The 16,190-nt window shown below is 44.4% G+C and overlaps 2 protein-coding genes across 11 annotated transcripts; one reads left to right on the top strand and one right to left on the bottom strand.

Annotated features, from left to right (window-relative positions):
- Positions 1-231: 231 nt before the first annotated feature.
- On the bottom strand, positions 232-1,712 carry c8h15orf40 (chromosome 8 C15orf40 homolog). Of its 3 annotated transcripts, none has more exons than XM_037107391.1 (4): positions 1,372-1,712; positions 801-930; positions 588-715; positions 232-412 (listed from the first exon to the last, which is right to left on the bottom strand). In XM_037107391.1, the coding sequence occupies exons 1-4, from the start codon at positions 1,573-1,575 to the stop codon at positions 323-325; spliced, it is 552 nt and encodes a 183-aa protein (XP_036963286.1). In that variant the 5' UTR covers positions 1,576-1,712; the 3' UTR covers positions 232-322. The 3 variants fall into 3 exon arrangements, with proteins under 3 accessions (XP_036963286.1, XP_036963284.1, XP_036963287.1); XM_037107389.1 differs by having other exon boundaries at positions 801-933; XM_037107392.1 differs by having other exon boundaries at positions 322-464; positions 801-933.
- glsl (glutaminase like) lies at positions 858-14,110 on the top strand. Of its 8 annotated transcripts, none has more exons than XM_037107344.1 (24): positions 858-995; positions 3,454-3,609; positions 5,049-5,149; positions 5,469-5,521; positions 5,898-6,006; positions 6,178-6,310; positions 6,382-6,448; positions 6,910-7,022; positions 7,332-7,461; positions 7,585-7,646; positions 8,462-8,625; positions 8,716-8,774; positions 10,601-10,645; positions 10,726-10,768; positions 10,936-10,954; positions 11,057-11,123; positions 11,197-11,247; positions 11,890-12,066; positions 12,453-12,584; positions 12,703-12,795; positions 12,875-12,936; positions 13,089-13,395; positions 13,530-13,670; positions 13,806-14,110. In XM_037107344.1, the coding sequence occupies exons 2-24, from the start codon at positions 3,563-3,565 to the stop codon at positions 13,902-13,904; spliced, it is 2,274 nt and encodes a 757-aa protein (XP_036963239.1). In that variant the 5' UTR covers positions 858-995; positions 3,454-3,562; the 3' UTR covers positions 13,905-14,110. The 8 variants fall into 8 exon arrangements, 7 of the variants coding, with proteins under 7 accessions (XP_036963239.1, XP_036963238.1, XP_036963242.1 ...); XM_037107343.1 differs by lacking the exon at positions 858-995 and adding an exon at positions 1,350-1,488; XM_037107347.1 differs by lacking the exon at positions 858-995 and adding an exon at positions 1,350-1,488 and having other exon boundaries at positions 5,469-5,518.
- The last annotated feature ends 2,080 nt before the right edge of the window (positions 14,111-16,190 follow it).

Here is a 16,190-nt window from a genome sequence, read left to right on the forward strand (position 1 = left end):
CCTCCTGCAGGCCTGCAGCCTCCTCCACCCTCTGTCCTCCTGCAGGCCTGCAGCCTCCTCCACCCTCTGTCCTCCTGCAGGCCTGCAGCCTCCTCCACCCTCTGTCCTCCTGCAGGCCTGCAGCCTCCTCCACCCTCTGTCCTCCTGCAGGCCTGCAGCCTCCTCCACCCTCTGTCCTCCTGCAGGCCTGCAGCCTCCTCCACCCTCTGTCCTCCTGCAGGCCTGCAGCCTCCTCCACCCTCTGTCCTCCTGCAGGCCTGCAGCCTCCTCCACCCTCTGTCCTCCTGCAGGCCTGCAGCCTCCTCCACCCTCTGTCCTCCTGTCAGCCTGCAGCCTGTCTGAGCCTCCTCAGCACCTCCTCTGGACTGAGAGAGGAGTCGACTCTGATGAGTTTGTCTCTGGACCTGGAGCCCTGAACGAGACACGAGACACAACAGAGACGTTCAGCGCGGCCGGATGAGCTGCTGAAGGGAGGAAAGATAACAGATAAAATAAAGTGTAAGTGCCTTCATGTGTTTAAGAGTGCTGAGTGGTTTTGGTTGGACTGTTCCTTTAAATAAAGGTGAATCTGTATTATTTTGAGGAACCTTGTCAAGAGATACATGACTTTTCTTCAGCTCCAGAACTTCAGCCAGGTAGCGGATGAGCTCTGTGTTTGCTTCTCCGTCTGTTGGCGGAGCTGCGATGGCGACTCCCACCGTCTCTGCAGAGACTTCTGTGGACGCAGAAGTAGAAAACAGATTGAAGTTCTCAGCTGGTCACAGCAACAGTCCTGTGCTGATGAGCAGCCTGACGGTGACCTGTGATGCTGCTGTGTTTGGACCCGGGCTTGGCGTGCACAGTTATGGTCACAGCTCCGGTTTTGTCTCGAGCCACCGGACAGGAAGCTTCAGCCTCGGCTGCTCCACCACCAGCCGGCGGACCTTTGACCTGCTGTGACAGAGCAGAGGGCCATTAAGGTTACCTTCAGTTACAGATCCGCACATGTAGAGCAGGTTTGTGTCAGTCTGAAGCTTTAAGAGACTTCACACGTCAGATCTTTACAACACATACAGAACCAGCTGCACAAATTAATGAGTACACTCCTGTCTTTTTCTGTTTTGTCATCTTGTACTTTGTCTCATTAAAACGTATTTAAAATTACTGAACATATTCAATCTGCTGGTTACATTTTGATTTATTAAACTGAATCTGCAATTAACAAAGGTTAACTATCAAACACATGTAGTGGAATAGAAATAATAATGTTCTGTAGGAATAACTGGCATGAACTGGAAACACTGAAGTATCCGAGTAGACGTGTGTCTCTGTAGGTGAGCTGAGGTGTAAACCTGCTGTGAGCGGATCAACTTGGTGGTTAAAGTCACTGACTTTCTGTTTTTTCGGCATCAGTGTGTTTGTGGAGGAGCTTCCTGCGCGGTGACCGCCGGGCGGAGGAGCCGGTCCGCCCCGGGAGAGGACGTTCAACCGGCGGCTGTCACGGAAACGGTGCAACGTCACAACTTCCGCTGACTGAAAATATTTAGATAACCGCATAAAAGTACAAGTTACCGATAAACCTGAGCGCGAAAACATCCGCCTGCTAGCTGTTAGCCTGTTAGCTGTTAGCCTCGACAGAGAAAAGAAATGCTAACATAGACATATAAAGAGTAGACGCCGCGTCGAACGCTGCTGCCTGTTGGCGCTGATGAGAATTGGGGCGGCCATCTTGGGGCGGTCACCCGTTCCACTCAGTGTAATCTGTTCAGCCGGCGCGATTAGGTGTCAGCGCATTTAATCAATCGTAACTCTGATATAGAAACTGATTTTCACGCGTTTTGTTTTTTTTTTTGCTGTAAACGTCATACATTATAGCTATGACACAGGACACATGGGCCGGCGTATTTTATTCATTATAAATGGATTAACAGTAATAGAATATTCTGATGTATGATATATGTTATGTATGATAGGTATTTTGCAAACACTATAAACACAACAGAAATCATATAGGCTCTCTCTCTCTCTCTATACACTCTCTCTCTCTCTCTCTCTCTATATATATATATATATATATATATATATATATATATATATATATATATATTTACACACACACACATATATTATAGATACGTTTATATATCAGAGAAAATTAAAAAAATATATAAATCATGTAGAGTATCAATATGTTCATATATATATTATATATACATTTATATATATAATATGAAAAAAAAATAAATCATATATATCTATCCATATATGCAATAGATACATTTATATATCAGAGAAAATGAAAAATATATAAATCATGTAGAGTATCAATATGATTCATATATATATATATATATATATATATATATATATATATATATAGATAGATAGATAGATATATAGATAGATAGATAGATAGATAGATAGATTTATATATCAGAGAATATGAAAATATATATAAATCATATATAGAGTATCAATATATCTCATATCAGGTCAATGAGTGAGAAATGAGAGAGAGAGAATCATGAGTGACTAAAACAAAACCTGGATAACAAATGTGGACGGGAAGGAAGTGGAATGCCTCTTTCTTCGTTCTTCTTAGTAGCCTACATTCATTCAACTCGGAGTAGAATGACCGCCCCAAGATGGCCGCCGCATTTCTCCCTGCCCGGCAGCCGTTGCGGCGTCTACTCTTTATATGTCTATGAATGCTAACACCGTAAACACCCCGACTTCCGCTTTTCAAAATAATCACTTCCGACCATTTAAAAAATAAAAGCATTCATACAAAATGATATCGAAATAAAAAACACAATTCTTTTTAAAATAAAACAAAAACCTTGACTTGTATGTAGAAGACGAGTCACAGGAAATTCAGTCTGTTCATTTAACTGCTGTCATTCACCAAAAATGGTCTATAGAGCAAAACAGCTGGACTGATGAAGAGAAATGATAACTGATCACTTTTTCTTGGCAGTTTTATTGGCAGTTTGCAGACTTCATACATAACATACTAAATAAAGCTGTTGGTCACTAACTAGTGAATTTTTCACTGCTGAAGACACCAAAACAAATTCAATTCTGTTTGGCAGAAGAGGCAGAAACCAATTCTTCAGTGAATTTAAGTTGAGTAAGAAAATATGTGTTGAATAATTTGTGTGAATTGAACCTTTAATTCTCTGTCTGTCTCTCTGACACTTCTCGTGTGCTGGTGCATGAACTCTTTCTTCAGTCGTTCATGCAGCAATCTGAAATGTTTCTGTGTGTTTCAGCTCTTCAGCATCTGTCTTAAAGTTTTTTGTGTTGCTGTTGTTTTCCAGCTGTTGTTGAAGTGTGTGTGTGTGTGTGTGTGTGTGTGTGTGTGTGCGTGTGTGTGTGTGTGTGTGTGTGTGTGTGGAGCGTGGTGGTTAGCTGGGAGTGTCTGCAGGCGCTGACGGGCTTCCCCTCCTCTCTGAACCGTCCTACTCATTATAGAAAGTTTATAGCCTGGAGACGCACCGAGGGAACCAGCTGCTGCACCAACCGGCTGGTCCCACATGAAAACACTCAGGGAGTAACTGGACCTGCACACCTGAAGGATCCGATGGAGAACAGCCAGAACCAGGAGGCAGAGGACAGCCCTTACCTGTGGTGAGAGACATTTACCAGAACTTTCCTCTGTGTGTTGTTGCTCTGTCCCTGAACGCCACTCAGACTGCTTCATGTGAAGGTGCCATGAAGCTGGAAACAGTCCAGGTTACATTCCTGCTGTGTTGGTGAGCGACAGGCTGAGACGTGGCAGAGCGCTCAGATACGAGGAGAGACAGCAGGAGAAGACAGCGAGGACAGCAGCAACCTGCTGTCTGAACCTCCTGACTGGGCCCAGTTCAGCTGACTGGGCCCAGTTCAGCTGACTGGGCCCAGTTCAGCTGACTGGGCCCAGTTCAGCTGACTGAAGTCGTACTCAAGTAAAAGTGAAGACGTCCTGCTAAAATGTAACCGTGTTAAAAGTGAAATTGACCCTTGTGAACAGGACTCTGGTAAAGTTCAGACAAAAAATGTACTTCAGCATCAAAAGTGTAAATTAAAGTACAAGAGACATTCAGTATATTCACATGTATGTATAACAGAACACTGTGGGTCCACTGAGTGTCGGTGTCAGGAATTATTAAATCTAATAATGTAAATTAAAAGTACTTGCTGGAACCACGAGCAGGAGAAATGATTTCAGCGCACGTCGAAGTCATTAATCGACTAATTGTATAAACGGTTCGATAGTTTAATTTACAACAAACAAAACGTATTTAACTCCAACAAATGTTTTGTGTTTTAAAATCTTCCGTACCTGTAAAGTAACGAATAACTAAAAGCTGTCAGATGATGTAGTGGAACAAACGTCACATCGTCAGGACTTTGATACTTTTTTCCAATTAAAATGAAAATTTTCACTTGTCAGGAATCATACAGCGACTTCTGTCAAAATGAAAGAGTCGTCCCACTGACACCCTGAGTGAATCTCTTCATGTTAACAACAAACGTCCACTTGGACTCAAACTGAGAGGTCGAAGGTCTCTGTGACCTCATAAAACACATTTTTGGCTGTTACTCAACAAATTATATGATTCTCACACAAATATGTAACATTCTGCCAAAACATCTTATTCCTCAGCTCAGTTGACCGTGTGGAACCAAACAGCTGTGATGCAGCGGTCCTAGCTCTCACCGTGTCGCGCAGCTTTGATTATAACTCCAGTTGTTAATAGTTTTGTTCTTGGTTCCCTCAGGATGAAGTGTGATAACTGTGGTGATCGTCCGACTGTCATCAGGTCGACATGTTCATGTGTTCCATACTGAAGACGTTCACATCAGCCTCAGCTCTGTGTTGTTACCTGCTAAATACCATTTGATTAGCATGTTAGCATTCAGCTCACAGCACCTACAGTGCAGCTTACAGAGCCTGACAGGTGTTGATGAAGATGTTCTGGGTTATGGCTGTTCTTCACATGATAAACAAGGAAACCCTGTGTGTTAAATTATTTTTCACATTTACAGAGTTAATCTAATTTTTTAAATTGCTCTCACGTCTGCAGCTTCCAGAGAACTCCGTCTCTCAGACGCAAGTGGAGGAAACGTTATGGCGGCCTGGACGGAAACAAACTGCTGGAGCCCAATAAAGACCCAGACATGAAAGGTCTGTGTGTGTGTGTGTGTGTGTGTGTGTGTGTGTGTGTGTGTGTGTGAAACACCCTGTGATTAGTGGTTGTGGGCGGAGTCTGCTGGTATCTAAATTAAGTTGCTGCTGACTGGCTGAAGCGTCGTGACTCCACCTCAGACTGTGAACAACAAACCCACCACACAAACTGCAGTCAGCTATTTCAACTATTTCTATTTTTACTTCTATATAAATATGTTCTTTGCTGTGAGAGGAGAAGATTTTAGTGTCCGTTAACATTTGAACATAAAGTAAACGAGCCTCTTCTTCTCTTCTGTCTTCTTCTCTCTTCTCTCAGATGATGGAGGGATGACAGACAGGATCCAGCAGAGGAGTGGAGAGAACCAGGTGGTTCTGTCTCAACACGTCACACACATACTCACGTTCTTCCAGTCAGATGCTGTCGAGGAGCTCAGTGGTTCTGTCTTCAGTCCGAACGGACTCTGATCCACTTGACAAACCTCTGACAGGTGGTCGAGTGTAACTGAGTACTTTGACTCAACTACTGTACTCCACTGTGTACTCCACTACATTTATCTGACTGCTTCAGTTACTTTACAAACCAAATGTTTGCACGTGAACATAGAAGTGAGATGTCAGAAGAATTTCCATCACAGTTTCCCGTAGTCGTACGATACCGAGGTGTAGAATACTTCCTGCCCCATTAAACACCTGTACACCGCAGGTGTGTTTAACATGTCTGTGCTAATTCCATGTTGTTTTAAAGGACTCCGCCCCCCGCCCAGCTCCCAGGTGCCTGATCCAGAACCAGGTCCAGACTGCAGTCCAGAGTCCGGTCCAGAGGCCCATCAGCCTCGTCAGTCCTGGACCTGCAGGTCGGACCGCAAACATCAGCTCTCTTGTTCTGCTGCAGCAGTCAGCTGGTTCTGACCCAGCAGTCCTGCAGACGGAAAATATTAATCAATTTATAAAGTGTGACATACATTTATCTATATTTCTGTTATGATTGTTTCTGTCTTTGTTACCTTCACATTATTCCCCCCTAGTGGTCCCAGTGACGTCCAGTAACGGCTGCCTGAAGCCTCCCCTGCCTCAGGCCGTGGTGCAGCCGGAGGACCGAGGCCCGCCCCCCTCACAGCCCTGGTTCCCCCCCCAGCAGAGCCCGTCCAGACGCAGAGCGTAAGTCTTCCTCGGTCTCAGCACCGTCGTCTGAACGCCACCCTGCTGATGGATCTCCTCTGCTGTTTCAGAGCTGCTGACGTGCTGTTTGACAGCTTCGCTTCAGACGGAAGAATCAACGTCAACCAGTTCTTTGAGGTATTTTCACTCGTATACAAAAAGTCAGAGGAAACAAACTCACCTACATGTCTTCGTAAAGGAACATTTCACCCAAAAATGTCACAAGAGTCAGAGTTAAAGCCCCCTTGCAGTTGCATTAGGAGCAGGTCTGTGACGGCCGGCTGGACGGGTCAGACACCAGACTTTCCTTCTGGAGACCGAGGTTCATATCCTGTGTGACCAAGAGTGATAAGATTAGATAAACACTGTTGATCCCTCAGTGTTGTAAGAAGACAGAAAAACAGTGACTTAAGATTATAGATAGAAACACGAACATACGTACGTAAGTTCGTGACCAGATTTTTATTTTTTTGTGAACTATTCCTTTAATAAGAAGTCAGCTGATCCATCCAGCCTTTTTTCACCGGGTTGTCTCCAGACAGACGGCGTCACAGGCTGCAGGAGGTTCTGATCAAAGACTAACTCGGGTTCTGTTTCAGGCCATCTGGAGCTCCGGGCTGCACCGGTCCGACCCGCGGCTCAGAGAGTGTTTCTTCCACCTGAGGAAACTTCAGGACGCAGAGGGATCAGTGGACAGAAACACCTTCCACAGGTCCTCCCTTTTACTTTTGGACTGGATTATTTGTTGCTTATTCAGCAGAACCGTTTCTTTTCTTCTGGACTCGTGTCTTTTGGTGTTTTTCATTCAGAAATTCAAAATCTGGGTCAGATGTTTTGCAGAAGACTCACAGATTTATCTCCAGATAAAGTCTGACAATCAGAATTCCTTCTTCTGTTTCAGGTTCAGGATGCTGTGATAGGTCTGGTTCTGGTTCTGTTGTGTTTAGTGATGTCATCATGTTTTGGCAGTGGATGTAATCCTGGCTTTATTTGATTTCGGTGTTGACTCTTGTGTTTATAGGTGTGTCACAGGATTCGTCTCTCTCATTCTGAAAGCTCTGCAGGGACGATTTGTCATCCCAGATTTTTCCACCTTCACCGAAGAAACTCAGAAATTGTTTTCAAGGTGTCGTCAGCTGTCATCTGTACAGGTGAGTTCTGCTCTGACACCTGGTTCTGCCACCCTGCCCCCAGAAGCCTGTAACTTAATGTAAAACCCCCAAAATCTGGGCAACGAAACTGGTGAAAATGTTTAATTTTCTTCATGCAATCAGGAGAAGGAGAACATGGACAGCACGAAGTGGGGTGTCTCCATCTGCACCGTGGACGGACAGAGGTATTCTGACACCTGAACATCATTATACATCATATTTATTATATACAGCTGATCAGGAATCATCTCATCAGGACCAAAGTACCAAAGTAGATAAGTCTCCATTACTGCGGTGATGTCTCGTCTTCCTCTGACGTCACACTCACAATATTATACACCGATCAGCCACGACATTAAAACCTCTGACAGGTGACGTGAACAACATTGATCATGTCACCATGTTCTGCTGGGAAACCTTTAGTGCTGACCCGATTCACCCATCCTAACACTGTTGTGGACCCAGTACCCCCCTCATTACAACAACACGACCCGATGGCAGCAGCTCATCAGCAGGACAACGTTCCCTGACACACTGCAGGATCAGCTCAGGATCAGCTCAGAATCAGCTCAGGATCAGCTCAGGATCAGCTCCAGGAACACAATAAAGGGCCCGGGGTCTTGACTGCTGGAGCAGGTCCAATCCATGGAGGCCCCACCCCCCAACACACAGGACCCAGAGGATCCACTATGAAAGGCCCTGGAGCCTCCACAGGAAACACTCAGAGGTCTTTAGTCCAAGTCTTCACAGGTCCGAGCTGTTCTGGCTGCACCAGGAGAACCTTCACAACATTAGACAGGTGGTCGTAATGTTCTGCCTGATCGGTGTAACGGGTTACAAGTAGTAGAAACAACAGAATCTGACACGTTGTTCTGATTCCACATCTTCCTGACTCATCAGCTGTTAAATGGATGAAACCTAGAGAGACATCGAGCTGTATTTTAAGATAAAATGACCTGTTTGATCACCGCTAGCTTCCGTTACACTGTCTGTGTGTCAGGTTGTCCCTGGGCGACTGGGCCGGCTCTCTGGTTCTGGGTGAGGTGTCATGGCCGCTGGTGTACGGCGTGGCGGTGGACCTGCTGGGTTCTGATCTCGTCCACAGATACGTCGGCATGGAGGGCTACTCTGGATACGACTCTCCGTTCACACTCACTAAAACAGGTCGAGACATCTCTCAAATATTTTCTGCTATAATGTTTCAAATTGTGTGATTTTTAAATTTCATTTTGGATTTTACATTTCTGTGTTCAGGAATCCCTCACAGCCCGCTGACGGAGACCGGAGCCATCGTTACTACGTCTCTGCTACAGGTAACTCACTCATCCTGCATACATCCACCATCCATCATCCATCCATCCATCATCCATCCATCATCCATCCATACATCCATCATCCATCATCCATCATCCATCCATCATCCATCCATCATCCATCCATCATCCATCCATCATCCATCCATACATCCATCATCCATCATCCATCCATACATCCATCATCCATCATCCATCATCCATCATCCATCCATCATCCATCCATCATCCATCATCCATCCATCATCCATCCATACATCCATCCATACATCCACCATCCATCATCCACCATCCATCATCCACCATCCATCATCCATCCATCATCCATCCATACATCCACCATCCATCATCCATCCATCATCCATCCATACATCCATCATCCATCATCCATCCATACATCCATCATCCATCATCCATACATCCACCATCCATCATCCATCCATCATCCATCCATACATCCATCCACCATCCATCCATACATCCATCATCCATCATCCACCATCCATCATCCATCCATCATCCATCCATACATCCATCATCCATACATCCATCATCCATCCATACATCCATCATCCATCATCCATCCATACATCCATCATCCATCATCCATCCATCATCCATCCATACATCCATCATCCATCATCCATCCATACATCCATCATCCATCATCCATCATCCATCCATACATCCATCATCCATCATCCATCCATCCATCATCCATCATCCATCCACCATCCATCCATACATCCACCATCCATCATCCATCATCCATCCATCATCCATCCATACATCCATCATCCATCCATCATCCATCCATACATCCATCATCCATCATCCACCATCCATCATCCATCCATACATCCATCATCCATCCATCATCCATCCATCATCCATCATCCATCCATCATCCATCCATACATCCATCATCCATCATCCATCCATCATCCATCATCCATCATCCATCCATACATCCACCATCCATCATCCATCATCCATCATCCATCCATACATCCATCATCCATCATCCATCATCCATCATCCATCCATACATCCATCATCCATCATCCATCCATCATCCATCCATCCATCCATCATCCATCCACCATCCATCCATCATTCATCCATCATGCATCATCCATCCATCATCCATCCACCATCCATCCACCATCCATCATCCATCATCCATCCATCCATCATCCATCCATCATCCATCCATCATTCATCCATCATGCATCATCCATCCATCATCCATCCACCATCCATCATCCATCATCCATCATCCATCATCCATCCATCATCCATCCATCATCCATACATCATCCATCCATACATCCATCATGCATCATCCATCCATCATCCATCATCCATCCATACATCCATCATCCATCCACCATCCATCCATCATCCATCATCCATCCATCATCCATCATCCATCCATCCATCATCCATCATCCATCATCCATCCATCCATCATCCATCATCCATCATCCATCCATCGATCCATCGATCATCCATCCATCATTCATCCATCATCCATACATCCATCATGCATCATCCATCCATCCATCCATCCATCATCCATCCATCCATCCATCATCCATCCATACATCCACCATCCATCATCCATCATCCATCCATCATCCATCCATACATCCACCATCCATCATCCATCCATACATCCATCATCCATCCATACATCCATACATCCACCATCCATCATCCATCCATACATCCATCATCCATCATCCATACATCCATCATCCATCCATCCATCCATACATCCATCATCCATCATCCATCCATTAAAGCTGCTGTTGTGTCTGCAGCTGGCGGGGAGGCTCAGTGCAGAGGAGGAGGAGAAGTTTGACTCAGTAAGTGACTCAGACACAAACTGTGAACGTTCTGTTAGGAACCAACACTCAGTTCTGATGGTTCTGTGTCTGTTCTGCAGGTTCTGAATGTCATCCGGAGGCTCTGCAACAAGGAGCACGTCAGCTTAAACTGCAGCAGGTTCTCGTACTGACGACACAACTCGAACGTTTCAGACAAGAATTTATCAATTGATCCGTTTAGTCATTCATTTGTTATTTTTAAAAATATGCATTTAAGTTCTGACTTCTTTATTCTGAGAAAAAAGTCAGAACTTGAACAGATTTTCATGGCGGGCCTAAACCTCTTCTGTATGAAACTGTGTAAAATGTGTAAATCAACACTTCACCTCCTCTGGATTCTTCATGTGTCAGTGTGTCGTAGTAAACTGAGTTTTGTTTAATGATCTTCAGCTTTCAGAGCAGCAGGAAGTCCAGCGTCAGACTCCACGCTCTGTCCTTCTACCTGCAGGAGAAGAAGGTAAAGATCATAAATAGTAAAATCGTCTGCGTCTCCTCTTCTCGCTGTTTCTAACTCACCTCCTCATCCTCAGTGTTTTCCAGAGAAGGCCGACATCACCGCTGCGTTGGATCTGATGCTGCAGGTACAAACTCACCTCCTGTCAGTTTGTCCAACGTTTGTTCTTCCAAATATTCTGAACTGGTTCTGTATTGTGTGTTTGTGGTTCCGCAGCAACTTTAACTGAACAAACTAAATTCTGCAAAATGCATCTTCACGTTAAACAGCATGTAGTTCTACCTTTTGGCCACCAGGTGTCAGACTGACACTGTGACTGATGATGTGAGTTTGTCTTCACTGCGGAGGAAGAATCTGTGTTCGTGATAAAACATAAGGGTGTCACATGGCTGAAGAGTTATTCTTATTTAAGAAGCCTCGTGAACACAGCTCATGTTACTGTGAGGACGCTGAGAGCGTTTAATCGACTTGACTAATTATCACAAAGCAAGTGATTAACAGTCAGACAACTCAAAATCAAGGTAGAAGAGGGAAAACATGAAAGGCAGAACATTTAGAAAATTACAAAATACACACACACAAAAATAAAATAAAACATGTCAGGACATCATCTTACATGTAAAATCAATGTGGTATAAAACAATTATTTAATGAAGGATTCAAATTAAACTGAGATCTTCAGGGATAATTTGTCAGACAACAATAGTTAACAATAGTAATAATTTCACAGCTGAAGTTTTTAAACATTTTAACTTCTGTATTTTCAAAGTGTTCCTCGACGGAGATCACCTGCGAGTCGGGAGCTGCCATGGCCGCCTCGTTAGCTAACGGGGGCCTCTGCCCTCTGTCAGGTGACCAGGTGCTGTCGCCGGCGGCAACCAGAAATATGCTGTCCATGATGCAGGTGGCCGGGATGAAGGATTACTCCACCACCTTCCACTACAAGGTTCGGTCTCCGTCCTGCTGTAGTTATTACATGAAGGAGTGAGCGGGTCCACACAAGAGAGCGTCTGCAGATGTAGTTAATATATATGTTTATTTAATGTATATTTAGTTAATATGTATTTGTTCTGACTGAACCTGTAGATGGAGCAGAACCGGAAAAGAGTCTTTGTGATGATGTAACTACGGTGACTCGACCTTAAATCACCTGTTTTTTGAATGGAGTCTGGTTTAACAGTCTGTCTCATTGAAGGAGCAGCGATATCATTTCTGATGGTTCATATTTGGTTTATATATTCTTCCTATTGTGACTCCAGGCTTCAGTGTGAGACTGCAGATATTATGGATCTTTACTCTCACTTTCGTATCTGAAGCTGTTTTCTGCTGCAGACGTCTGTTCCGGCCGTGTCCAGCAGCCACGGCTCGCTGCTGGCGGTGGTTCCTGGTGTTCTGGGTCTGATGGCGTTCTCTCCAGAGTTGGATGCCTGTGGGAACCCCTGGAGGGCCGTTCACTTCTGCCAGGTCACTTCTTAGTTTCAAGCTCTACTCTGTGATTAAACCTTTCATGGTATTTTGAAGAAGGAGTAAATTGTGACATAGACAAACATTTGTGTTATAAAGTGCAGACGTTTGTTCGCAGGAGCTGATTTCAACCTTTCAGCTGCACAGTTTTGACATCAGGACTCCGTTCGGGCAGATTCTGGCCTACAGACAGTGGAAGGCTGAATCTGAGGTTGGTTCCTCGTCTCTGTTCTGATCCAGACCAGTGAATCTCACAGCTGAGGTATTTAAAGAGCTCCTCTCCTCTGCAGGGGTACCAGATCATGAACGTCCTGCTGGCAGCTTTCAAAGGAGACGTCCAGGCCCTGAGGAGGTGACGTCCCATTTTAATATTACCACATTTCATAATCAGAACACATCAGTCAACAAACACACAGATACTAATCTATCTCAGACAGCCAGCATCAACTGATGACATCTGTCAGGCTCTTTATCTTCACTCTTCGGGACTCTTTGTGTCCACAGAGAGTTTGTTTCAGACAGAACAGTTCTGGCTGGTCACTCAGGATCCTCTGAGCTTTACTATCGGGTCGGTTTTTATTTCACCTCGGGACACGAGAGCGAGCAGGACGTGGATGATGACATCAAGCATAGGAGACAAAAACAGAGTGAACATGGTCGCCTTGGCCGGACAAAGACAGAGAGCCACGACGACGTCACCAGAGCTTTTCTGAGAAGAAGCTCGGAGCAGCTGAACAAAAAGACACAAAAGATGCAAAGTGACGTCTGTGGATTAGAACAACACAAACATCTGGATGAGAGCTTGTGTTTGGTGTGTTTGTGTCACAGAATCTGGACCGCTGTGGGAACGTTAGAGCAGAGACACGTATCTGAAGCTGGAGCTGAAGCAACTGATCAGAGAGTTTAAAGATTTCTGCCCGTCTCTTCTTCTCTGGTGGTCTGCAGGTACTTCCTGTCCGGGGTGGATGTGAACGCTGTCGACTACGACGGCAGGTCGGCGCTGCATGTGGCGGCTGCAGAAGGTCACACAGAGGTCATCCGCTTCCTGCTGGAGAACGCTGGAGCAAACGGCGCCCTGCAGGACAGGTGAGACCGGATTCACACCTGAGGAGACGTGAATCCTCCACAGCCTCCAGTGTTCAGTGAGGTGTCACAGGTGTGTGTACCTGTGTGTAAGGTGCCTGTTGGACCACGTGTGATGTAGTTCTGTCTGTGCACCAGGTGGGGGAGCTCTCCTCTGCAGGAGGCCCGCAGGAACAACAGGGAGGCTGCAGTCCGGCTGCTGCAGGGAGCTGTGTGAGCCCAGACACCCACAGCTGACCTTTGACCTTTGACATGATGTCATCAGGTGTGGCTCATGTGACGGAGGTGTTCTAGGTCTTATTCAGCAAAGATGATCCAGTAAATCTTCTTCTACAGTTTGGCTGATGTATCTGGATGACTGCAGGCTTTCGACTTCATTTAATGAAAACTTGCATCATTAATCTGTAAAGAACTTCACACGTGTATTAAAAGGAGTTCTGTGAGTTTGTCTTCACTTTGTCTCCTGCAGTCCGGTCTGGTCCAGTCGGTCTTAGGCGAGTGAATAATTAATATTCTGTTCACGTCAGCTTCTTTTATATCGATGACAAAACGCTGCGCTGGAATCTGCTGCTGTGGGTTTCAATAAAGCAGCTTTCTGCTTCCATCTGCTACATGAAGACGTCACAGCTGACGGGTGTCTGAGAGGACGACGTGAAGACGACGTTACTGAAGATCGTCACCTTCTGTTTATGTTTAATGTGAAGATCTGGAGCTGCTGTGCCTTTAATGGAGTTTAATGAACACAATACATGAGTTATTTGAGTGAAAGCAGGCTGAGGAAGATGAGAGGAAACCAACCACATTCAGAAGTCCAGTCAGCAGTCTTTTCAAGAAACATTTCTCCTTTAAAACATCCCAGAAACTGTCTGAGCTTCTTTATCTCAGATAACAATCAACAACTTTTATGACACGTTCTTTCTGCTCAGCACAACAAGTCGCACTTAGTTGAATTTAAGTTGAATTTTACTTTATTATCAGTGCAGAAATTATTTTTATGACTCAACAAGATGCAGTTTAGTTTCCAACCAGGAGATCCAGAAGCAGTGAGGTGCAGAGAGACGTGTGTATAATGAGCATGTTGATTATAAGTAAATGTTTCTATCATGTTGAATCAATGTGGATACATTTTTAGTAAAAGATTATCACCAGAACATGAAGACGAACAGTTTGACGTCTGTTGTTACAGAGACATATAATGAAGTTAGCATGCTAACCAGCTCCTGAACTGACAGCGTAACACTCCTCTAGTAGTCCCACTAGCTGCACTGCTAACTGAGCTAAAAAGCTAACAGGACACATGGGTGTTTATAATACAGTTAGCAGCAGTTAGCAGTCGCTCTGGTGACCTGCTGCTAAATTCAACAGGTGGTCAAATCATGGTCAAAAGAACTTCCACATCAACATTATTATTATTTATTATTTGAGTATTAAAGGTAAAAGTAATCAGTTATTCTGTCTCCGGTGCCTTTACAGTGAACTTGAGTTACAGAATTAGATTAAAAACTTTAATTACAAAAACGTGAGTGACTGTTTTACCTGAACGATCTCACTGAGGCAGCTGGAGGTGTTTGTACTTTACAAGCTAATAAAACATTGTGTAAATATTAAAACACTGACAGGAAGTGTTTTAAGGTGAAGTGAGAACTTTAACTTTTCTTTTTAAAATAAATAAATGTGACTTTTGTGTCAAACTAACAAACTCTGACAGTTTTTCTCCTGCTGTTGTTTTGAACTTCTTCAGCTGTGACGCTCATGAATATTCATGAGATGACGTTTTCTGAACCAATCAGCGGCTCCGATGCAGGACGCTGCGTCAAGCTGCAACCAGATCCGTACAGGAAGTGGACTGGCTCACCTTCACAATAAGAGTATTACATATAGCGTCTTTGAACAGTTGAATGATTTCCCTGCAGGCTGTTTTCACATGAATGTAAACACACGTCAAACATTTATTTTAGAGCTGCTGCTGATGTTTTTTAAGCAGAATTGCCAGAACTTTGCTTCTGGTGTGATGGACCTGAAATATCTTTGTGTTTTAGACCAGACAAGTTGTTTTGGGGGGTTTGGTGAAACGTTTTGTTTTTGACATTTCATAGAAACACAATTATTCCAAATATTAATCAGCAGATTCATTGACACTGAAAGAAACATTATTTATTATACTTATTAAAGATTTGAGACATTTTGAGACAGTCAGTGTTGACTGAAGTGTTTCATGAATAGATGAATGAATATAATCAGATTCACACACACAGAATAACAACAGACGTATTCAGAGACGCATCATGAAATCAAACTGAATTAAACAGCTGAAGAAAAGCAAAGAGTTCCTGCTGAACATCTGATGACAGTTTGTTCCCGCAGCAGCTAAAATAAACTCTGTAATTGTTGTTTACGGTGCAACAGACTGAACTCTCAACTTCAGCACTTCTGTTTGGATCACGAGCTGCAGGACGCCTCCAGCAGGTTCTGAAGAAGAGGAAGGTTGTTAGTTCCCTGAGACACAAACCGACTGTAAACTCA

This window comes from Acanthopagrus latus, chromosome 8 (assembly GCF_904848185.1).
Source record: "Acanthopagrus latus isolate v.2019 chromosome 8, fAcaLat1.1, whole genome shotgun sequence".
NCBI lineage: Eukaryota > Metazoa > Chordata > Actinopteri > Spariformes > Sparidae > Acanthopagrus > Acanthopagrus latus.